The following is a 25,162-nucleotide window of genomic DNA, read 5'->3' as shown; positions in this document are numbered from 1 at the left end:
AAAGCTCTTTTCCCCCCAGAGGCCTAGTATGGAAAAATTGTGTAACCCTTCTGCCACGTGGAGCCAGCAGCAACCAGGGACAGGTTCAATATCCAGGGGTTCCTTTCCATCGATACAACACAGAACTGGCTCAAGTCCCCACGCAGGAACCTGGGAAAATTACACACCACCCCTGGGGGCTTATGAGAGGCAATACTTTCCCACTCGCAAGCACAGAGTCCAAGTGTAGAAAATAAACTTTTAATAAAAGGAGGGAAGTAACTCAGAGTTAATTTGGGAAAAACACCGCAAACAGGTTCATGAACATATACCATGAGTAAAAGACCCACCCCCAAGTAGGTTGGGCAGTGCCCTTTTCCCCTCAAGTTCTTAATCCAACCCAAAAGTCCCTTTCACATGCACGACCCTTCTCTGCACCCCACTCACAGTTGCTGTCCTTAGTCAGTGCAGACCGAGAGTTCAGAGGTGTATCTGCAGAGTTCACCTCTTACCCTGGGGGTTGGGGGTAAAAAGGCATCTTACTCACTCTGCTGGCCGCTCACCGGCCACCTGCTCACCACTCTCACCATGCCCCTCCACCAGCCGGCTGCTCGTCGCGCCTCTCCTCTGCCACCCTGGTAGCCGCTCCTCACGCCTCTCCGCTGCCGCCCTGCTGGTCGCTCATTCACCAGCTGACTGTCAGTCACCTTCTGCATCTCTGCTGTGACCTCTGCACATCAGTCTCTCAGTGATTTTCAGCTCTTTTGCAGGCTGGGCAGAAACACTGCCCCCTCTCAGCTGATTTCAGCTCTCAGTGATTTTAGCTCTTAGAAGGCAGGTCAGAAACACAGTCCTACCACAACCACACAAAGTGACGTGACCCCCTGGTCAACCTCCTCCTAGCCCTGGCCAAAATGGCCATCTACAAAACTAGGGAGAGGAGGTTGGCCGACGGGGTTTCCTGTGACTGCTGGGCCTATTTCCACTCCTCAGTCTGTTCACGTATCTGGGCAGAGTTCTTCTGGGCGGCGTCTGCTGACTCCTTTGACACCGGCAAGGAGCAGTGGGTGCTGTCCGGGGTTCTCTGCTCTGTGTCCCCATCAGGTTCCCTTCGTTTAGCCCTGTGATCTCACTCCCGTTCCTGTTATATCTTTAGTTGTCCCGCACAATCATTTGGAATCCCAGACCTGGGGAGGAAAGAGGATGTGGGCAAAAATCTACACCGTGACAAGTTGGGGGTTCACGTTTAGACATACTTTCCGTCTCCTGAACCTCAGCTGGAGATGATTCTTAAAGAAACGAAAGAGCTATAAGAAGAGAAAGCAGATCCCCCAAATTACCTCTCCCTTTATCTCCACCTATGTGTAATGGGGCATGCATGCCCTGCACTGGGACTGCAGGAGTTAATTCCTCTCTTTGGGCCAAGGAGTCCATGCCCCCTTGACTCTGCCGGGTCCCCCTATCCTGGCCACCGCCCACCCTGACGTGGTGGCCCACCTCACCAACACTATTGATTCTGGCTGCTAGGCCGCCCAGCCCTGATCGTGAGAGCAGCTCTCCTGACTCTGGCCACTAGGTCACGCAGCCCTGATCGTGAGGGTGAGTATATTGACTTTGGCTGTTGGACCACACTACTCCGGGACTCAGGGGGGGCGCGTAGACTTCACCGTGGGCCTATAATGACCCTTGCCCCATCCCATAGGGGGATGGGGAGTGCATGACCCGCGATGCTAAAGCATCCACAATACCTGAAGAACAAAGGAAACAGCTTTGGACTGGGGGAGGGATCCTGACTGAGAGAAATTCAGCCAGAAGAACTGTTGAAACGTGGTGAGAGAGACATTTGCTTTAAATTTACTTAGCTTGTTAAGTTGGGTATTAGTTGTGTTTTACTTTTATTTTCTTGTAACCAAATCTGACTTTTATGCCTCATTACTGGTAATCACTTTAAATTATCTATTTGGGATAATAGGATTTGTGCATATCATTTTCTATTAATAAAATGGCAGACTTTGAGTTTGTATTGTTCAGGCGAGAGCTGGGCAATACACGACCTGCACTTCTGAGGAAAGTCTGGGACTGGGAATTGGCTGGTGTTGTTCTGCAGTGTAATTCAAGAGTGGCTGGCTATAGCACTCATATACTGTAACTGGGAGTAATTTACATGTTGGAGGTTTTGTGAACAGACCAGGAGCGGTAACTGTAACTGTGAAGCAATGTAAAAAGCATCCCAGATTGAAGAACTGAGGGAACTGTTCATCGGTCCAGATTGTACTCTGGGTAATGTCACAGTGTCATAATTGTACTAAGATTAACAAAACGTGTTTTATTAGTTGCATATAATTTTGACAAATGTAGGGCATCAGCTTTCAGAAATCTTATGGACTTGATCATGCTACTTTTACTACTCATGCGAGTAGTTCTAATGAGAATGGAGTTTCCAGACTACCAGTGTAGGTACACTGAAAAACTTTGGCATTTACTAACATATGTGAGTCTATTTGTACTGCCATTTATAACTGAGGCAAAGACTGAAATTGTGTCCTCACCGAAGTCAATAGCAAAATTCCCACTGACTTCAGTGGAGTCCATGATTTCATTCAAAGACTTTCATTTTACAAGTTAATTTTCATAGTTAATTGCACACACACAACTGGTAAAAAAATTAACTTTTTCCCCCCATCAACAAATGACTTACTATTGAAAAAACTGTCTGTTCTCTGCTTTTTTTTGCAAATATTTTTCTGTTCTTTGAAACTGGAAGTCAAGCAAAGCTTTTGAACTTGAATTTTACTGGGCCATCACCCACTACAAGGGCAACAACAGAAACCGATTTGGGGCTTCCCAAATAACAACAGGATAGCTGGTGGGGTTAGGGCCTGCGCCGGCTGGGGCAGAGGGGCATGCACTGCCCCACCCCATGCCCAGCGGGCTCCTCGGCTTCCCAGAAGAGGTCACTTGAGGGATCGGGGATGTGAGGCTCCCCTGCCCCAGTGCCGAGCCCCTGGGCGTTGCAGAAAGGAGAGCGGAGGTGAACCTGATCACACCCCGCAGGCGTGGGGCAGCCTGGCAGGATCGCCACTGCGGGGAATGGGGCTGCTCAGGGGCCCAGTCTGTGGGGACACAGGACCGGCTGACGGGCCCTCTGGCGTCAGCAGGAGGCTTCCCCGCCACCTCCCTGAGCTTTGGGGCAGGCGCCTGCCGCGGCCAATCGCCAACGCTACCAGGAGCCGGCTGCGGGGGCATTAAACCAATGCAGGAGAAGCCGTTTACGCACGTTCCTAAAACGCAGCCTCCAACAACGTCCCGCCCTGAACACTGCCGGGCTAGGCGGCTAGCATCATAAGCGCCAACGTCATGCGCCGCGCATGCGCATCACGTCTTGCCCGCCTCTCCCCGAATGGCATGTACTGCATCACTCTCTAGCGCAGGCGCCTTTCCTCCCCCTTAATTCTAAGGAGCGCGCGCGCGCGTTTCATCTTCGGGACTCAGTAGTGGAGCATGTGTTTCCGTTGTCGTTGAGGTGGGAAGCCTGCAAAGAAGTCCCGGATGCCTCTCCACTCCCAGCGTTCGCCCCAGTTTAGGCGCATGCGCATTCTGCGGAGCGTTGTTTCCTTGGCAGCTGTTGTTTGTTTTCGGCAAAACGAGCGTGAGAGGCCGCGGAGGGGGATGAGGAAGAAACCAAGTGGCGGGGGGGAGAAGGGGCAGCCGCGGCAGTCGCAGCTCTAGTTCGAGGCCGTGCCGGACACCCGGTGAAAGTGAGTGAGAGCCCCTGCCCCGCGCGCTCTGCCGTTTGCGGAGGCACTGGGATGGGGAGCGGGGTAAGAGGCAGCCGGGGCTCGGGGGGCGGGGGGAGTGGGTCTCCACCCGCTACCCGCTGGGCTCTGCCCCAGTAACTGCACACTGGGTCCCTGACTGCTGGTGACACTGGCCGCGCGCTGCTGGTCTCGCGTTGCCAACTTTCTAATCCCACAAAACCCAACGCCCTTGCCCCGCCCCTTCCCCCCTCCTCGCGCTCTCCCCCACCCTCCCTCCTCTCCCCGCCCTGCAGCACGGGGATGGAGTGCGTGGGCGGGGGTGCAGGCTCTGGGATGGGGAGTTTGGGGGGGGCTGAGCCTGGGGCAGGGGTTTGGGAGGGGGTGGGGGCTCAGTTACAGCACAGCAGGGGGTTCGTGCCTGGGGCAGGGGTGGGGGTCAGTTACAGTACACCAGGGGGTTCGGGCCAGGGGGTTTGGGAGGGGGTGGGGGCTCGATTACAGTACAGCAGGGGGTTTGGGCCTGGGGGTGGGGGCTCAGTTATAGCACAACAGGGGATTCGGGGCAGGGGGTCGGGCTGTGGGCTCCAGCTGGGCAGCGCTTACCTCAGGCAGCTGCTGGAAGCGGACAGCATATCCGGCTCCTAGGCAGAGGGGACAAGGGGCTCTGTGGACTGCCTGCCCCCGCAGGCGCCGCCCCACAGCTCCCATTGCCTGCGGTTCCTGGCCAATGGGAGTGTGGAGCCAGCACTCAGGGTGGGTGCAGCTCATGGAGCCTCCCTGGCCGCCCACGCACCTAGGAGCTGGACATGGTATCTGCTTCTGGGAGCTGCACGGAGCCAGGGCAGGCAGGGAGCCTGCCTTGGCCTTGCTGCACCGCTGACAAGACTTTTAGCAGCTCGATCAACAGTGCTGACCGGAGCTGCCAGGGTCGTTTTTCAACCAGACGTTCCGGTCGAAAACTGGACACCTGGCAACCCTATGCTGACCACTGCCCTACCTTGGGGTTTGAGGGGGGCTGAGACTGCAGGGGAGGAATGTGTGGTGCTGTGACATGAGTCGCTAACCCCACTTGCTAGCAGCTGCCTGGGTACTGGCCGCTGGATTTGGGCTCAGGCAAACTTGGGCAGACTCCTGAGTGGAGGCTACTCTTGTGGGAATTCTGTGTGAAAAAATTAAAGATTCTGCACATATTTTAAAATTCTGCAATATTCTCCATATTTTATTGGACAAAATAACACAATATAATCACACAAATTTCAATTATTTTGGTAATTTATTTCAAAATACCTGTCAGCAAGTATGTCTGTAACAGTACAGACAACGAATAAGACTAAGAAATGTTTTTTTGTCAAATAGATTCCTTACTAGGCATATAAATACAGAACTTTGAATAATTAATTTAAACTGCAATGCAGAACCGTATTTCCCGCCCCCCTCAGAAGCAGTGCAAAAGTTTGGGGGAGTCAGGGGTAAACAGAGGAGCTGAGGGAGAGGGTAGGAGCCTGGGAGTGAACCTGGGGGTTGATGGGTATGGGTGGGAGAAATATGGAACAGGTTTTTGGGGGGGGCAGGAAGGGATTGTTAGGGGAGCCTCCCCTATGCAGATCCTGGCTGACCTCTAGCCTCTCCCATTCAGTCAGCTACATCTGCCCTGTCCCCATGTGTCCCTGTACCCTCCTGTCCTTGCACCCTTTCCCCGGTCCCCAAGTGTCCCTCCCCCCCCCCCCCCCACTGAGACACCCCCTCCCCCGTGCCCATGTGTCTCTGTACGCTTTCGCCCATCCCCATGTAGCCTTGCACGCCCTCAGCCAGCCCCCTCCCCCCATGTGACTCTGCACCCTCTCCCCCTGTCCCCCCACTCAGCCACCACCCTTCCCCTATGTGGCTGTGCACCCCCACCTCCGTGCCCATGTGGCTCAGCACCTCCACTCCCATTCATCCCCTGCCCTAGTCTGTTCTCCCCCACTAGCCCTTATGAACCCCACTCTGTGATCCGCCAACCCCGCACTGTCTGTTCCCCCATATTCCCTGTCTCCTGACCTGGCCCCACAGGCACAGCGCTGGGCAGGCAACCTCTTCCCTTCCATATCAGCAGCTGGGGCTACTCCTGCCTTGGAATGGCTGCTCTGTTCTAGTGCCACTGCAGTAACTTTCTAGTAGAAGTTATTTTCTGCAGGGGAAAAAAATTATGCACGGCACATTAATTATGTGCATGCGTAGTGGTGCAGAATTCTACCTGGAGTAGTGGGGGCAGAGCGGCTGCAGCAGGGATGGCAAGGGGAACTGCTATGTTGTAGGCAGTTTCCCACCCACCTGCCTTACCTGAGCCCTGCTGCTTTCCCAGCCCTCGGGACAGGTGTCTGAGGAGGGGTGTTTGCCTGCCCTACAGGGAGTGAAATTCACTCAGCCCGCCAGCGCAGACCTACCTGTTCTTCCCCACAGAAACCTGCCTTGGCACTTCGGAGGAAAAGAGATTAGGGATGTCTCCCCCGGTGTCATGAGGCTGTGCCGCCCAGAACAGTGCTGGTCCCAAATAATTGCTGGTGAAGTTGAGATGAGTGTACAAAACTGAGAATGGCTGGCAACACAGGTTGTACTGCAGAGCCAGTTTTTTAAAAATGGCTGGTACAGGCCGGTAAGCCAAAGTTCAGTACCAGGGAAATTGGTTGAAACTAGTACAGAACAAAATTATGAGACACACAGGTGAACGCTATTTGGGGAAGAATCAACATGGCTTTTGTAAAGGAAAATCATGTCTATCAAAATTCTTTGAGGTGTGTCAACAGACGTGGACCAGGATGATCTGGTAGATACAGTGTATTTGGATTTTCAGAAAGCCTTTGAGGCGGTCCCTCACCAAAGACTCTTAAGCAAGGTAGCCAGTCATCAGAAAAGAGGTGAGGTCCTCTTAGGGATCAGTAACTGGTCAAAAGATAGGAAACAAAGGGTAGGAATAAATGGTCAGTTTTCAGAATGGAGGAAGGTATGTAGTGGGGTCTCCTAAAGATCTGTACTGGGACCAGTGCTGTTCAACGTCTTCATAAAAGATCTGAAAAAAAGGGAAAATAGTGAGGTAGTGAAGTTTGCAGATGATACAAAATTGCTCAAGATAGTTAAGTTCAAAGTAGAAGAGTTACAAAGGGATCTCACAAAACTGGAAGGCGGGGCAAGAAAATAGGAGATGAAGTTCAGTGTTGATAAATGCAAGTAATGCATATTAGAAAACATAATCCTAACTATATATCCAAAATGATGTGGTCTAAATTAGTTATGACTCAGGAAACAGATCTTGGAGTCATTGTGGATAGTTCTCAGAAAACATCTGCCCAGTGTGCAGGAACCATTACGAAAGACATAGTAAGAAAGTATATGTCATAATGCCACTATATAAATCCATACTGCATGCAGTTCTGGTTGCCCCATCTTCAGAAAGATATATTAGAAATGGAAAAGGTACAGAGAAGAGCAACAAAAATGATTAAGGGTATGGAACAACTTCCATATGAGGAGAGACTAAAAAGACTGGGACTCTTCAGCTTGGAAAAGAGATTACAGTGCTAAGCAGGGATATGATAGAGGACTATAAAATCATGAATAATGTGGAGAAAGTGAATAAGGAAGTGTTGTTTACCCCTTCACATAATGCAAGAACCATGGGTCACCCAATGAAATTAATAGGCAGCAGATTTAAAACAAACGGAAGTACTTCACTCAATATGTGGTCAACCTCTAGAACTCATTACCAGGGGATGCTGTGCAGACAAAAAGTATAACAGGGTTCAAAAAAGAATTAGATAAGTTAATGGAGGATAGGTCCATCAGTGGCTATTAGCCAGGATGATCAAGGATGCAACCATGCTCTCAGTGTCCCTAAATCTTTGACTGCCAGATGCTGAGACTGGACAACAAGGGATGCATCACTTGTTGATTGCCCTGTTCTGCTCATTCCCTTTGAAGCATCTGGCATTAGCCAGTATGGGATACTGGGCTGGAGGGACCATTGGTCTAACCCAGTATGGCCACTGCCCCTCTGTTTGGAGGGTTTAAAACAGGCGTGCTTGGAGCATGCACCAAGAACACACTGCTGACTGAGACTGGGGTGAGGAGGCTTTACACACACGAGAAACTCTCCAGCACTTGGGAGGGGGATGGAAAAACCCACTGACATGAGTGGAGCAGTTCACATGTCTCAGACCTGTTGTTCCAGGCTGTAGTCATCTCTTTCAGGTGAGAACATTTCACTGAGATGAATGGGCCACTTTAGAAATCTGTGAGCTCACAGAGGTGTTGTTTTAAACCCACCATGGGCAGAAATCTGAGAATGATCTGTCAATGTTTGGCAAAAAATTTGCCTCTATCAAGTTTCCCAGTGGTCCCCCCCCACCCCCACTCAACATAGTTCCCGTCCCGTGATCCTCCTGAATTTTCCCCTTCTGTGTGTGTACTGGGATCTAAGGGAGCCCTACCTCTCTGCAGGGGTCTGACCCTCTCTCCCAGCCTCTCCATGTGAGCTGAAATCAGATCTGGAGTGAAGAGGGACTGAAAGTAATCAACATGGCCGTCCTTAGGCATATGCAGAATACGCAACTGCGTAGGGCACCACGTAATTTGAGGCACCAAATTTCATGGTGCCCCAGGCAGCTGCATGGTGCGTATGCGGCACTGGCTCCAGCAGCCAGCCCCACCTCTTCCCGCCTCTGCTCCGCCCCCACCCCACCCCCATTCCACCCCTTTCCGACAGCCCCCTCCCCCGAGTGATGCAGCCCGGGATTAGTGTAGGTACTGGAGCTGGCAGAAAGGGTCGCTCCCGCACTCCCTAGCGGCGGCGGGAAGCAGAACTACCCAGCCCCAGCCTGCTCTGCTCTGTTCCACTTCCCGCTGCTGCTGCTGGTGAGTGTGGGGGTGGGCCTGACCCCTTCCTTCAAGCCCCTTCCCACAAGCAACAGGGCTGGGAGCTCGGGGAGCGGAGCAGGCTGGGGCCAGGTCGCTCTTCTCCCCGCTGCGACCGATGAGTAAGCAGGGGGGTGGGTCTGACTCCTGTTGCTGGCACCAGGCCCCCCGCTAATCCCTCGCACTGCCCTAGGCCTCCCTGTCCTGCTGCTGCCCCCCACAGCTTCTGCCCCTGCAGCTCTTGAGTGCAGTTTCCCCCTCTCCAGCAGAGGGGGTGCAGTGCTCGGGCCATCTGCCCCACCCCACCCCCAGGAGCCACTGCCAGACATGATGGCCACTTCTGGGAGTGGCACGGGACCAGGGCAGACAGGCACGCTGCTGCCACCCTGGAGCTGCTAGAGGTACACCCCTGCACCCCAAACCCCTGTCCTGAGTCCCTTAGCCTCCTGCTGCACCCTCCTGCACCCCAACGCTCTGCCCTGAGCCCCCTCCTGCACTTCACAACTCTTCTGCATCCCAACCCTCTGCCCTGAGCCCCTTCCTGCACTCCCTCCCGCACCCCAACCCCCTGCCCCAGCCCTACATTCATGGCCCTGTACCCCTCCTGCACCACCAACCCCGTATCCTGAGCTACTGCCACACACCACACCCCTCCTGCACCCCAAGCCCTTCCCCTGAGCCCTACATTCATGGCCCTGCATACAATTTACCCACCCAGATGTGGCCCTCAGGCCAAAAAGTTTGCCCATCCCTGACTTAACCTATGTCCTATTAATAAATTTGTTTTATTTTAATATAAACCAATTCAGTGCTGTGTTTGAGGGGAAAGGTGTCTTTACCCCAGTTAAGTTAATAAACTGTAATATGCTTTTCTCTCTTTAAAGGCACAACAAACATTATTTCTCTGAGCTGTCCAGGAGAGGACTGGACACTCCAGGGCACAAGGTTTGGGGGGAAATTTGGGACTGGAAGTGCGGTAGGGTCATCTTGCTGGTTATAACCAGGGCTGGCAGGAGGTAGAACGGAGGTGTGGATAGGTTGCTGAGGATCAGAGCTGCTGAACTAGGGCTTCATAGCACATAGGCACAGAGTGTGACCTGCATTCTTGTAGGCTAGCTGTGAGCATTCGAGGCTGGTAGCTATAGCAGCAAAGCATTGTAAGGCACCCAGGGTTGCAGGGCAAGTGGTGACACAACTCTTTACTGGTCTGGATTGCACTCCCAAACTCAGTGACAGAATGGTGGGGCAGACACACTCTAATCTTCTGTCACATGTTTAGTGGCACTCTAACAACCATGTAATAAAATTGAAGGTTTTGGGACATAGACCATGTATGAGATTTCTCTCACTGGCCCTGTTAACAACTACGCATTGCAAACATTTCCAAGTGAAACTATTATGTTAATTCTACTGTGACGGGTTGGATCACAGAAACCCCCTTTGGGACCTGCCATCTGATGTGCTGAGACTACCTCTGAGCCCATTTTCCCTGGCAGCTTGGGACTTCAGACATGCTAGCCTGCCACAGACACAGACTCAGGTCTGAACCACGCCCCCCACAAGCTGCAGGGCTTAACTGAAAACAGCTTAAGAAGTGTTCCTATCTCCAACACTCAGGTACCCTGCTCCCAGTGGGGTCCAAATCCCAAATAAATCCATTTTACCCTGTATAAAGTTTATACAGGATAAACTCATAAATTGTTCACCCTACATAACACTGATAGAGAGATATGCAGAGCTGTTTGCCTCCCCCCCCCCCCACCAGGTATTAATACATACTCTGGGTTAGTTAATAAGTAAAAAGTTATTTTATTAAATACAAAAAGTAGGATTTAAGTGGTTCTAAGTAATAACAGACAGAACAAAGTGAATTACCAAGCAAAATAAAAATATAATATGCAAGTCTAAGCCTAATACAGTAAGAAAGTGATTACAGATGAAATCTCACCCTCAGAGATGTTCCAATAAGTTTCTTTTACAGACTAGCCTTCTTCTAGTCTGGGTCCAGCAATCACTCATACCCCTGTGGTTACTGTCCTTTGTTCCCGTTTCTTTCAGGCATCCTTTTGGGGTGGAGAGACTACCTCTTGAGCTAAACTGAAGACAAAAAGGTGTGGTCTCCCAGGACTTTGTATAGTTTCTCTCTTCTGGGTGGAAACCCCCCTCTCCGCCTGTGTAGAATTACAGCTACAAAATGGAGTTTTGGAGTCACATGTCCAGGCATGACTCAGAACTTTACAGGAATGTTTCCAGGAAAGCTCAGATGTGGATTGGCATCTGTCAAAGTCTATTGTCAGATTAAGTGTTTCTTGATTGGGCACTTACTGAGAATAGTCTTTTCTCAAGAAGCTGACCAAATGTTTCACTGAGGCTACTTAAAATCAAACAAGTACACAGCCAATATTCATAACTTCAAATACAAAAATGATACATGCATACAAATAGGATGAATATATTCAGTAGATCATAACTTTTGGAGAGATATGTTACATGACATATGTAGCATAAAACATATTCCAGTTATGTAATATTTACATTCATAAGCATATTTCTATAAAGCATTATGGGGTGCAACATCACATCTACTATAACAAAATGTGTAGCAGTGAAGAAGAAGCACTGAGGAATTATGTAGTGACTCTATGGTCTAGCGAAAAGACCACTGGACTGAAACTGTTCCTTACTCTGCCACTGGGCCTGCTGGATGATCTTGGGGAAATCACTTCACCTTTCCGTGCCTCAGTTTCCCACCTGTAATATGAGGATAATAATGTAAAGTTCTTTAAGTTATACCAATGAAAAGTACGATATAAATGTTATGTCTTTAATTATTACTAGGCTTGGAAGGATTAGGTTTTTATTGGTAAATGTCAATTTCACCATACACATACACAAACAGATGAAAAAATATATCCATTGACAATAATAGAAATTTACAAATAGGCAGAGAGAGAAATGCTGCTTGAGAAATTATTAGAGTCTGATTTAAGGATATTTGCTCTATATTTTGACATGTGATGTTTGTGATTGGTGTTTTAATTGTTTTAAAGCTTTAACGTTTTGAATCTCAAGGTCTACTGTCATTGAATAATTACTGTCTGACAACTCACCCCCTAAATTTACACAGTTGCAGGAAATTAAATCAATTAAAACAGAAAAAATACCTAAAATAAACATTGATACTTGCTCAAAATTATTTATGTAAAAAAAATTTAATTGTGCCAAGCCTAATTATTACCTAGACATGGGAGCATATAAACAGCAAACCTAGGTGAGAACCACAACTGTTGAAAAGACCATTAACTCCTACCAGCAAACATTTCACTTTCTGTTTAAAAAAACCTAGGAAATTAAATGGCAAAATACTTCATTAGCTCAGAGTTACATTTGCCCAGTGATAGCTCCTGCCCTTTTAGAACATTATTTCAGTAAAGTCTCAGACTTCTGAAAGTCAGGAAGTGCAGAGTTAAGGTAAACTCATGCAACCTTAATTTTGCCCTCTTTGAGCAATGCCCCAATATGTCCATAACACACATGCGCCCATTCTCCCTTTTCACTGTAATGGACAGCTGCATTTGCTGTACACTCAAACACCCAGCCTGCTGCCTCAACAGAATACAACACTTGTAATATTTAAAAACTACTTCACTCTTTTTATAGTCCCTTCACACTTGCATGTAAGATACCACCTAAACCTCTACTTTCCCCTACCCATCATTAAAGCCACAGACTGCTCTCATATCTGGCCTTTCTACTGACAGTATCAGTGCCCTGCCACTCACACAACCTGTACCATTCTGTATTGAAATGATGCAGAGTGGAAACTCAAGGTATATATACACCTCTTTCCTTTCATAAAACACATGGGGGAGAGGACTCAGAACCACATCTTCTAGTATGGCAGTCACAGCTCTGTGATGCTCCTCAAACTAATCCCCAGGTCTCCTAATATCACTGTCACAGCTCTTCCACCTTATTTCTCTTCCACTGAATCTACACCTAACACAGTGAATGCAGCAGGAGTGCATGTAGATCATTCTCAGTGCTATTGTCACCTCCGTGGATGTAGAGTTAAGGTTGTATAGGCATTTACCTTAACTCTATGCTTACTGGTTTTCAGAAGTTTGAGTTTTGCTGAACTTAATGTTCTGGAAGGGCATGAGCTACTACCAGGCAACCTTAACTCTGCTTTAACAAAGTGTTTTGACATTTAACAGATTGAGCTCCTTGCCTCTCTTACTATAAGGCATGTTTTCCAATCCTTTAATCATACTCATGGCTCTTCTTTGAACTCTCTCCAGTTATCAGCATTTTTCCTGACTTGTGGACATCAGAACTGGACACAGTATTCTAATGATGGTCTGCACCAGTACCAAATAAAAAGGTAATGTAATCTCAATACTGATATTTCACTGTTTATACATCCAAGGATTGCTTTAGCCCTTTTGGCAATGGCATTGCACTAGGAGCTCATGTTCAAGGGATTCTCCACCATGAACCCCAAGTCTTTTTCAGAGTCACTGTTTCCTAGGATAGAATCCCCCCATCCTGTAAGTAGGACTACATTCTTTGTTCCTAGATGTATGACTACATTTGTCCATATTATTATTATTATTATTATTATTTATTTTATTTATTATAAATGTGTATTATCATAGCACCTAGAGAACCTGGACCCCATTTGCTATGCACTGTACAAATATAGAACAAAAAGACAGCCTCTAACCCAAAAAACATTCTCATTTTTTGTCTAGTTTCCTCCTTTGAAGTTAAATGCTATTGTGTGTTTCTTTGGTATTTTTCCTTCTACAAGGAATTTAAATTTAATTACATTATGGTCACTGTTACTGAGTAGTGCAGCTATATTCATCTCTTGGATGTGCTCATGTGTTTCATTTAGGACTAAATCAAGAATTGCCTCTCCCCTTTTGGGTTCCAGGACTATCTGTTCCAAGAAGTAGTCATTAAGGGTGTCTAGAAATTTTATTTCTGTATCTCCTCCTGAAGTGACACGTTCCCAGTCAATATGGGGATAATTGAAAGCCTCCTTTATCATTGGGTGTTCAATTTTGTAGCCTCTCAAATCTCCCTGAGCATTGCACAATCACCTGGTCAGCTGTAGGTAGTATGTTTCTGCTGCTGTACTGTGATTATTCAAGCATGAAATTTTAAAATTTCTATCCATAGAGATTCTGTGGTACAGTTTGATTCATTTAAGATATTTTACTATATTTAATTCTGTGCTTTCTTTGACATGGAGAGTTATGTTAGCTGGTGTTGCCAAGTTAGCATTTACATGGTATTAATAAGGCTTCAGAAATGATGCCTAGTTAATCACTCTCTTGACTAAAGTACCCCATTGAGGCGAATGAATAAAAACCTAACACACTTTTTGTTTTTGCATAAATAATAAATGGTGATGAATAGGAATAGTTTGTATTTTTGTGCCATTTTGTCAAGTAATTCTGGGTTGCAGTCTTGTGAGATCTCAAGCTAAGCAGTTACATCTAAGTTACACTAAGCAGTGAATCCTTGGATGGGAAACCTCCAAGGAAAACACGGGGTGCCTCAAGATGGTGCTGGAGATTCAGCAGCTTGGCCAGTCAGTGTCCAAGTTCAGTGTTGGGAAGCATTTTGCTGTGCAGATGCTATCTTTCAGGTGAGATGTAAGCAAACAAAGTCTGGAGTCATGACCATTTGTGATCACTAAAAATTTCATTTCACTTTTTGCAAGAGGGTAAGGGAGCTAGTCTGATCAAATTCTAAATTGTGTAATAAGGTCCACCTACCTAAATTCTTCTGTGGCTCATATTGGATGAGGAATTCTTCAGTTCCTGTAGTGTAGCATTTAACAGTAGACACACACTTCTGCTTTGTTATATCCTACGTGTGGCTGCTTTGCTGTGGTGGCTGGGGTATTTTTTTTCTTTGCAGCATAACCTATACAGCCCCTGGGATCTTTCAGGACAGAAAATGTTACAGAAGTATAAAATACTGAAGCAGCAATACTACACTATCTGTTTATAGACACAAAAGACAATGATGGACAGTACATTAGTTGCCATTCTGAAGATTATTTTTGCTACTTGATGAATTTGAAAAATGTAGTTTAAAAAATGATAGCTTAGATAGAGAAAATGAGAATGTGCAGGAAGATATACAGGAAATTTTTAAAATCTCTGGCTGCAGATTTCTGTTTCCCAGATTATATCCTGGTGTCTGGAATATAACCCTGTACTGTATTATGTGTGTTTGTCATTGCTGGAGGAAAACTGCTTTATTAATCAATATGCTAGAAAAATAATAGATTAAGGAAAACTCTAGCTTTAGTCATTTTGGGATTCTCTGATTGCTGAACTTTAACACAAGATTAAATCTCTCCTATTTTAAAATGAGATTATATAGGGGGAACATCCTTGTTCTTATCCATGTTGATTAATGGGCTATATTTAGATTCCTGATACTGTTAATTAAAGGCTGTGTGTCAAATGTTATGTAATTCTTCCTTCCTATTACAGTGGATAAAAATAACTATTAATATTACGGGTTTTAATTTTGTTGTCATGAAAGGGATAATTTATTCAGCAGGAGAAGAGTGGTGTGTAGAGAGTTCAGTGGTCTTCAGTCAAGCCTGGTGGATCTGTGCAATTTATAGCACTCAAAGCAAAAAAGTGGCAGTGAGAATACTAGCCTAGCCTGTAGAGAAGATGATCAGCTGTGGACAAAATTTATTTGCTTGTGGCCCTCTTTTGTTGTGTATATTTGGATACTAATGAAGATATTTCAGCCATTAGATTGGAAGCAGGTATGCGCTACGCATATTTTATTTGTTTTTTGTCCTGTGTTCCTTTTTATATACTTGAGAGTACCTGCTTTCTTGGTGCTCAGACTCTTGAGAGAATAAAATCAATCACAAAATGTATTCTTCCCTACTCTCCAAAAGACAAAAATAATTGATAAACTGCAGGGTATTATAATTTAACAGTGTTTTGGTTTCTACCTTAAAGTAGTAAATGTTTTCTATTTCTATCTGAGTCTGAATTTGAATTGTGTGTAAAGCAGTGGTATCCTGTTGAGACACATACTTTATAGTGCCTTATAGTGACAATAAATCTAACTTTAGAAATATTCAAATTGATCTTATGTAACTAAAAAACCCCCCTAAGACATGATTATTTAAAAATACATTTTCTCTTTTTTCATTTCTTTTAAGGGTTATGACCATAGGGATGCATAGTTTAACAATGACACTGAAGTAGTTTTGTTTCTGAGCTAGAAATAAATGATATTTCTTTTGGGGGAAAAAATATTGTTGTTAGCTGTTAAATGACAAGCTACATTTTTACAAGAAAAGATGCTCCCTGCAGCCCCCCATGTAAAGCCACTTTTGGTCATACCTGTCAATTTCAAACACCTTTCAGAATGTAAAGTTGGTATGGTTTCCACCTCAAAAGACTGCCTAGCAGCAAGAGGTAGAATTGGTATAACTAGATGTTAATGCGTAGCTTCTGTTTCTCTCTTTTTGGTTTCTAGAGCTGTGCAAATATTGGAATTTTGGTTTGTTGGCAGTTCTGAAAAATAAAATAATTTAAAAAAACAACAACAACTTTTTTTGGTGTATCAAAAAGTCAAATTTCATTTCAGTGTGATGATCATTTTATATTTTTATTAATAAAAATAAATATTGAAATGAAGAGTCGTTTCAAACTGAAAAATCAAAACACTTTGATATTTTTCAGACTTTTTTTATAATTGTTTCAATAAAAAAAATTAAGTGTTTTGGTGTTGCTGAACGTGCATATTTGATGGGTGTGTGTGTGGGGGGGAGGGGTTGGCCAATAAATTTCACCCAACCCTATTTAGTACATCATGACAGTTCAGTAATTGCTAGAACTTATGCTTGGCATATCCACTCAAGTTTCTTTTAGAACTAATATACCTCACATTTTGTAAGAAGGAATTTAGGACCCTGTCCTATGATCTTTACTCCACCAAAGCTAATGTTGACTTCATTTGGAGTATCGTCTGAGTGAAGAGGGTGTGCAGGATTGAGTCTTAATTGTTTTTTTTGTTTTTTTTAAAGAGTGAATCTGTAAAATCTCTCTTTAGAGCATGCCACAAATTAAAGGGAAATGGATTCTATTTCATTGACTCTGTTTATATGGTGAGAAGTATTTCTTGCATTGTTCCATATAAATTGAATTGCATTTTAGATTTATTCCAATCAACACTGGGTTTTTTTTAGTTTGGTTTTTTTTAGTCTCAGTATTACTAACCCAGTCATTCAGGCTGGCATAAATTTATACTATACATTTTGTAACTTAGTTTTGTTAATTAAAATATTCTGAATGTTGGTGTATGTTTTGCAGAATGTTGAACTTTAAGAAAGAAAGGTGTAGTGTATTGAGCCATTCTTAATATAGGACTGAAAATGCCACCAGGTGAGAACTTCTACATTTTTAATTTCCAAAATGCATTTTATTCTTAGAATTGGGTATTAATGTTCTGTTACTTCCATCAATTGATCTTTAGTGCTGCCTTGGATTAATTCTTGGTCAATGCTTATAGCTGATTTTGTTTTGTTTTATGAACTTTTTTATTTAACATTTGCAGGATTTATAAAATTGATAGTTAACATGTGAAACAATGTATTTGAGAATTGTCTTGTTGTGTACAATAGATAGATGATTCTACCTATATTGCTTCTTTGAGTTATGTTCATCTGGTTGCCATTGTAAATGGAAACTTTTTCTCAGTTTCACAAGGTAAAATAAAAGTCTTGATTAGTGTAATTCATCTCTGGTGAAAATGCTGCCCTCTATGCCTAAAAGTGTAATCAGGTGCTGTTGTAATGAACCTAATTATTTGAGCCAATTAATCTTATTTTAACTTTTTTTCCAGCGGAGAGTGAGGCAAAGGCAAAAACCAAAGTTCGCTTTGAGGAAATATTCAGGAGTCATTCTGGGCTAACAGAAAAAAAGAAATCAAAGAAGCAAAAATTTCACTCTCATGAGAATATTATGGTGAGTTTGTTAACCTGAGAACAGTGATTCTGCTTGCCTTCGTGGAAAAAATCCCATATCTCTCAGCAAAGGAAGTATGCTTCCTCCCTCCCAACAGAAAGGAGATGCTGTAAGCTTCAGCAAGCACTATGAAAAGAAAACGTGGTGTTTGCTTCATAATAGAAAACTTTCATTTTTAATGTATGACTTTTATTCATTATTGATGTCCATACTGAACAATAAGAGTAAACCCCAGTAGTTTACAATTTACAGTGACCTAGTGATACTAGTAATGTAATTCGAGGTTAATGTTCAAGGATGCCTACTGGCATGCCTACAGTTAAAATTGTGTCAACCTATTCTTATCCACCACATTTTTCAGTAGAATTTTGGAGGCCATCCTTCAAGCTTTCCAAATTCACATTAACTTCAGATGGAGTGTCGTGTGTGAAGGGCTTGCAGGATCATTCCCACAGTAATACTAGTAGTTAGCTCTTAGAGCATATAGCTCATGTCTGTGAGTTTTACAGATGCTCATCAGTTGTCTAGTTGGTAACAAAGGTAAATGTCAACTTTATTAAGTTTTCCAAAGCTAGTATCATGAAAATAAGAATATTAAAACAAAATTAAATCAAACTAGAACTCCCTCTCCTCTTTCCCACTCATTTCTCTGCTTCTGAACAGCACTGAATATGACTCTTCTCTCCTCCCACCCTCCAGGAGTTGTCATCTAACATCCACCCAGCTCCTTTCCATCAGCCTTCCTCTCTTGATTTTGATTCATGGCTGTCTATCTTCCTTGCCTCACAATCTCCCTCACTCATTTGTGGTGACTTCAGGTTCCATGGTGACGACCCATCCGATCCCTAAGCTCAGTAGTTTTCAACCTTTTTTCATTTGCGGACCCCTAAAAAAATTTTGAATAGAAATCTTAGACCTAGTCTTTGGACCCCCAGGGTGAAAACCACTGTTTTATGGTAATGACAACCTTTCACAGAGCCCTTAGATATAGTCTGTGGATCCCCAGGGGTCCATAGACCACAGGTTGAAAACCACTCGCCATCATCTCTTCGTTCAACTTGCAACGCTGGTCAATAGTCCACTCACCAAAATGGCCACTCGTTTGACTTGGACTCCACCAACCACTGCTCTCATTTATCTCTCTGTTGCTGAGTTCCCCGTCCAGCCAGTAAAAGCTGGCAAATTACAGGAACATCAACACACTCTATTGGTGGCCCAAAAAGCTGCCTGTGGCTTAGTTCCTTAGACAGGGCTTAGTTCCTTAGACAGCTCCAGCCTGTACAACCTTAATTCATGCCACTGGTACGTATGCATTATGATACCGTCTTCAATTACATAATCACATATTCTTTTTCCACAGGACCTTTTCTTCATTCAGTGCACAGCATGGATGGTACTCTCTCAGTTGGTAGCCGGTCAATATTTCATTTCATTCTCAGCACTCCATGTGTGGCCTCAGACCTTATTGCATACCTTTCAGAGCCTGTTCTGAATACAAAATTATTAATTTCCTCGTGGTGCTTATCACCTGTGACAAAGTTCCTGCTCTACCTTGGTGGGTCTTGCGCTTATTGGCGGATTTGCTTGCCTTGGAGCTTCACGGCAGCCCTCAGCTTGGCCGTTTTTCTGAATTCACAGTCCAAGTTGACTCCTCCTGTGTCTGACCAGGAGTTGGGAGGATTTGGGGGGAACCTGGGCCCGCCCTCTACTCTGGGTTCCAGCCCAGGGCCCTGTGGAATGCAGGTGTCTAGAGTGCCTCCTGGAACAGCTGTGTGATAGCTACAACTCCCTGGGCTACTTCCCCATGGCCTCCTCCCAACACCTTCTTTATCCTCACCATAGGATCTTCCTCTTGGTATCTGATAATGCTTGTACACCTCAGTCCTCCAAAAGTCCGCATTCTCGCTCCCAGCTCCTCACACACACACCACAAACTGAAGTGAGCTCCTTTTTAAAACCCAGGTGCCCTGATTAGCCTTCCTTAATTGATTCTAGCAGCTTCTTGATTGGCTACAGGTGTTCTAATCAGCCTGTCTTAATTGTTTCCAGAATGTTCCTGATTGTTCTGGAACCTTCCCTGTTACCTTACCCAGGGAAAAGGGACCTATTTAGCCTGGGGCTAATATATTTGCCTTCTATTACTCTCCTTTTGCCTTCTGGCCCGACCGTGTCACACACCATAGTGCTTATCACCATGGAATCAGAGTGCTTCACAAATATAAATTAATTTATTTTCAAAATACTCCTGTGAGGTAAGTTATCATCCCCATTTTACAGATGGGGACCAGAGTAAAGAGAGATTCACCTCAGAAGTGTCCACTAATTTTGGGTGACCAACTTGAGTGCCCAGCAACTGGAATTCATCTACCAATAAGCCCTAGGGACTGATTTTTTTCAGAGTACTTAGCATTTTATAGCAGTTTATCTGTTTAGAGCAGAGGTGGAAAACTACGGCCCGTGGGCCACATTCAGCCTGCGGGACCCTCCTGCCCGGCCCCGAGCTCCTGGCCCGGGAGACTAGCCCCTGGATCCTCCCCTGTTGTTCCCCCACTGCCTCAGCTCACTGCGCCGCCGGCGCAATGCTCTGAGCGGTGGGGCTGCTAGCTCTTGCCAAGCAGCACAGCTGCAGAGCCGCAGCCTGACCTGGTGCTCTGTGCTGTGTGGTGGCGTGGCTGGCTCCAGCCACGCAGCATGGCTGCCTGTCCTGGTGCTCCGGGCGGTGCGGCTGTAGCAGCGCCAGTTGCCGGTGCTCCAGGCAGTGTAGTAAGGGGGCATGGAGCAAGGGGGGTTGGAGAGAGGGCAGGGGAATTCGGGGTGGTGGTCGGGGGTGGGGGTGTGGATGGGGGTCGGGGCGGTCCGAGGGCGGGGAACAGGGTGGTTGAATGGGGGAAAGGGTCCCAGGGGGCGCAGTCAGGAAGGAGGGGGGGGTTGCATAGGGCGGCAGAGGGCAGTCAAGGGACAGGGAGGGATGGATGGGGCAGGATTCCCAGGGGGGCCGTCAAGGGACAGGGAACAGGGGGGGTTGGATGGGGCAGGGGTACTGGAGGAGCTGTCAGGGGGCGAGAAGTGGGGGGGTCGGATAGGGGGCAGGGGCCAGGCCATGCCTGGCTGTTTGGGGAGGCACAGCCTCCCCTAACTGACCCTCCATACAATTTTGGAAACCCCAATGTGGCCCTCAGGCCAAAAAGTTTGCCCATCCCTGGTTTAGAGTATGGCTCGCATTGACTTCAGTTGTAGGCCTTAGATGTCTAAAGTTGATCACTGAGGAAAATTAGGAACACACAAGTGACTTGCCCAGCGTCACACAGGAACTCTGTGGCAGAGGCAGGAATAGAATCCATTTAACCAGTATGGCAATTAAGTGTCTTAACCATGACACCATCTTTTTATTACATACCTTCCAACTTCTACAACAAATGAGGCAGAGGCCCTACAGACAACAGTTTCCTTCACTGCATAGTCCTGTTCCAGCCCCAAAGCACCATCCTTCCTTCTTACTGAATGAGGCAGGGGTCCTGTGAATAGAATAGTATGTGATCATGTAATAAAAGTCTGTATCATAATGCATATGTACCAATGGCATGAATTAAGGTTGTACAGACTGGTGCTGTCTGAGGAACTAAGGTCTGAGCCTAGCCACAGGCAGCTTTTTGTGCTACCGATAAAATGTGTTGATGTTCCTGTAATTTGCCAGCTTTTTGGGGGCAGTGTTTGATATAGTTAGGAGGAGCTTCTGTTTTGCTAAGAGTTGTGGCTAAATTTAAGTGAACAAAGGGGTTTGTTCAAATTAGGGATATATATGTGTGTGTGGGTGCTGTAGATGATGAACTGCACAAAGTTTACAAAAAATGTAACACACCAGTCAAAATATCTCAGGTATGATTTTTCAGTTTTCTTCAGTGGAACACTTTTTACATATCAGGATAAATTCAGAAAATCACTGACATGTAAATGATTAATTCCAAGTTATTTTCTGAAAGAAAACTGCTTCCTCAGCTACAGAGAAGGAGTAAGGTACTGTCAAAGACAAAAGAGTGACATAACCTTGACTATGGTGTCACTATTGTTCCTCTATAATTATTTGTCTGATAAATAACTTCATCCATTATACTTCATGGGTAAAACCTGCTCAGTAAAAATGCAGATAAGGAGGTGGGATAATCCATCCAAAATCAGTTGATGTTTCTGTATGCTTTGCCTTTTTTCATTTTGTATATAATCTGCTGGATTTTTTTAGCCACTGTAAAAATATTTTTCCTTTCTTTCCTTTATCTGTCACTCTTAAAATTACCTGTACATAATCTGCCACATCCTTTTGGATTGTTGGCTTTTGAATGGAAAGAATGTTGTTGGACTAACTAAGCAGGAAAAGGTTAAATTCATATGATGATGAGTATTTTCATGATTAAATACTACATAATTTTAAGTACACACTATGTAACTAAAAATACTGAAAAGGTGTGTGAATACAGGGCTGGCCTTAGGTTTTTTGCTACCCTAGATGAACATCATTGCATGCAGCGCTATTCCCTATCCTTCCATACATTTACATCCCACGTTTAATAGAATTATTTAATTTAATATTTTAGCATGCATTTTTTACATTACTATGTCTGGGTTTATGCTTCTCTTTCCTTTCCCTCATTCCCTTTTTCTTTATGTTGACTCTGTGTTGGTGCATTTTTTCTCCCACTCTGTTTATCTGTCCAATTTATTTTTCTAGTAAGAATAATAATTCTCTCTCTCTCTCCCCCTCCCTTCTTTCTTCAACATCTCCAATGCCTTTTCTACCTCCTTTTGTAATCTCCCCTCACCCCCATGTCCATCATGGCTAAACCAGGCTTCCTCCTCATCTCAAGGGTAGAGGGGAAGGTTTGGCAGCTAAGAAAGCTGAGGTGAAACTTGTGATGAAGGCAGCTGGTTGGCAGATAGGGAGTGATCAACTTTTCTTGGTTAGTCACATGAAAGGTCAACCATATCCTTCTCTCACTCTTCAGAGATGGATCTCTAGAAATCACAGATTCCAAAAGTGTGTGCACCTTTGTAGCTACATGCTTTGCGCATGTTTAGGGTTGGACCTGCCTGCTTCCTTCCCCAACCCCTCAGGATGACATTTAGTGGCATTATCTAGACAGACCAGGTGAATATTTAAATATCCGGTTCTTATATAACGTTCTTAAGTATTTTAAAAAAAAACAAACAAACCCCACAAAACAAAAAACCAAGAACCCAAAGGAGAAATACAAAAACTATAAGATTACTTAAAGGAACCCTGTCAGTCTAAATTGGTTTGTCTTAGATTTTTTTTATTTGCTATTCTTACAAGTAACACCCGTGATAGGGGTTCTCAATCTGGGGTTTGTGTAAAGGTGTCAAGAGTTCTTTGGCCACTGTGCCCTTCCTAGCTAGATGGGAAGTGAATCCCAGGATTGTCTTGCTATTTAAAATAGGGTAATGGCAAGGAAAAGGCTGAAGAGTACAGAAATAAAATATTTGTACTGGAAGAAATCAGAGGGGAAAAGATATATTTTAGTTATTGGGGTTTCTTGTGGGTGTGCATCTGAAAGCTCTGTCTGTATAGTTAGTTTTACTGTTTCCCCCGTGTAGTCAGTAACACCCCAATCCTGCAATGAGCTTCACTTTGGCAACCCCCTGAGCCCACATGGAGCCCCACTGACTTAATAGGAGCCCCACACAAGCTCAGGGACATATCTGTGTGGAGCTCATTGCTGGATCAGGCCTGTAGTAAGTTTGCTATGTTGTCTGTGTGGGTTTTTCATTCATCCATAAAGGGAGAGAAACCTTTACAAAAGTATTTTGCAAAACCACAAAAATTGACAGAGGGGTTCAAAGATGGGTGTATTATCTGAAAATACTTTCAGCTACATTTTTGAAGTGGACTAGATTTCAGGTTGACTCGGTCCCTTTAATAAGAGTAGTTTATTAATAGATTTTTTTTCCGTAGTTTTATAACTGTCATCTTAAGAGTTGTCAGTTCTTACATTTTATTAAGTCTGTCTTTTGGAAAGTGATTTTCATTGCCAAAATTTGGCACATTGCTCATGGTAAAAAGGACAGGCATTGGCACAGGCATTGGCACCTCTAACATTAATATTAATATCTGTTTGAGACATGTTTTGGTTCTGCATTTCATTTCTCCAGATCTTTCAAAATGTATTACATTGACATATCATACCATTATGGAGTAGTCCTGTTCATTGAGGTAGTTTTGAATTTTACTGTGTGGTGAATATATACATAAGGTGTTTGTTGAAAAAGAACGTTGAAAGTACAGATTTAAAGCTGTCCAAATACAAAAACATATTTTAAGCATGAATGCTCTGTTTCTGTTCCATCTGGTACTTGCTAGGTTTAAACAAAACAATGATTAGATGACTAATTTAATTTTTATATTTCACCAAATAGTGTAAACTGATAATGTACTGAGCTATTTTTATTAATGTAACATTGCATATGATTTATACTTAAAATTATGTTCTGTGTTTTTATTTCAAGCTTGACACCTTTAGAAATAATCTTGATCTAGCTAAAGAAAGTGGAAATGATGAGGTAATTATAAACAACACTTATAATCCTGAGGAAAAGAGCCCCCGGTTTACAAAAAACAAACTAAGAGACAAAGCCTCAGTTGCAGAAAAAATAAACAATGATGTTGTTAGTGGAGAAGAAAACAAGCAACCAAAGTCTAACAAGAAGAAAAAGAAAGCAGTGTTACAAGAACAATTGAATGAGGAGGAAAATGTATATGAAACTAAATTGGAGAGTTTTGAAAAACAGATTACTGATTTTCCAAAGAAAAAAACAAAAAGTAAATCACAAACAGATGCATCTCGTCAAAAAGGTAACAACAAGATAAAAAGTACCTTGAATGAAGTGAGAGATGTAACTGAATTAGAAGAGGAAGAACAGCTAATTCAAGCCTATCAGCTGCAAGTGGCTGAGGATGAGGCAAATGCAATTAAGGAGAAAATAAGAAAAAAACTTACAGAACAGATGTCTGAATTCACCTCCAGTGTTCAAAGCCAAAAAGTTGTATTGAACAATGAAGTGGGCAAGAAGAAGAAAAAGAAGAAAGAAGTGCCAGTTGCATCTGAAGCTGAAACAAGGTATAGTGGTAAATTGTAATCTGTGCATGTATACATCTTAAACAAACTGTTTGATTTTTAAGATGGGGAAAGAATCCTGTGATAGATCTGCAAGGTTTTTTTGTTTTGTTTTTAACTGTGAACGAGCCAGATGATTTTATGTTGGGGGGAGGGAACCTCTTCCCCTATATACACAAATAACTCTTCTACCACATTATATCTAAAAATGTTGCCAGGATCCTTACTAATTTGTAAGAACTTACAAAATTGAATGCATTTTTTTAAATGTTGCAATACTACATGTAATCTGCCAATTCTTCACTGAGGACCCCACTCCTTGACTGTGTGGCCTTTGGGTCAAGCCTGATTAAAATTCGGCATTTATGAAATATTGTCTCAAGTCAAA

At 44.3% G+C, this 25,162-nt stretch overlaps 1 protein-coding gene and 1 long non-coding RNA gene across 19 annotated transcripts in view; one reads left to right on the top strand and one right to left on the bottom strand.

The window, feature by feature from the left end:
* Positions 1-224: 224 nt before the first annotated feature.
* Positions 225-3,370, bottom strand: LOC119565788. The gene is made up of 2 exons (XR_005224713.2): positions 2,678-3,370; positions 225-1,166 (listed from the first exon to the last, which is right to left on the bottom strand). It is a non-coding gene; the product is annotated as an uncharacterized LOC119565788 (long non-coding RNA).
* A 220-nt stretch (positions 3,371-3,590) lies between these two features.
* The window catches only part of AHI1 (Abelson helper integration site 1), a 177,518-nt gene continuing 155,946 nt past the window's right edge, over positions 3,591-25,162 (top strand). For 6 of the 18 annotated variants that reach the window (XM_043542957.1, XM_037894834.2, XM_037894835.2 and 3 more), the window contains exons 1-5: positions 3,599-3,737; positions 12,929-13,011; positions 16,997-17,068; positions 17,529-17,650; positions 24,167-24,777. In XM_043542957.1, coding sequence (XP_043398892.1) covers positions 17,059-17,068; positions 17,529-17,650; positions 24,167-24,777 — 743 coding nt within the window. In that variant the 5' untranslated portion in view covers positions 3,599-3,737; positions 12,929-13,011; positions 16,997-17,058. Of the gene's footprint in view, positions 3,801-10,685; positions 10,739-12,928; positions 13,012-15,197; positions 15,433-16,710; positions 16,792-16,996; positions 17,069-17,528; positions 17,651-24,166; positions 24,778-25,162 lie in introns of all 18 variants that reach the window. The other 12 variants (XM_043542962.1, XM_043542961.1, XM_037894830.2 and 9 more) reach the window with 8 other exon arrangements.

This window comes from Chelonia mydas, chromosome 3 (genome assembly GCF_015237465.2).
Source record: "Chelonia mydas isolate rCheMyd1 chromosome 3, rCheMyd1.pri.v2, whole genome shotgun sequence".
Classification (NCBI taxonomy): Eukaryota; Metazoa; Chordata; order Testudines; family Cheloniidae; genus Chelonia; species Chelonia mydas.
The sequence above is the reverse complement of the archived record's forward strand: the minus strand, read 5'-3'. Positions and strand labels throughout refer to the sequence as shown.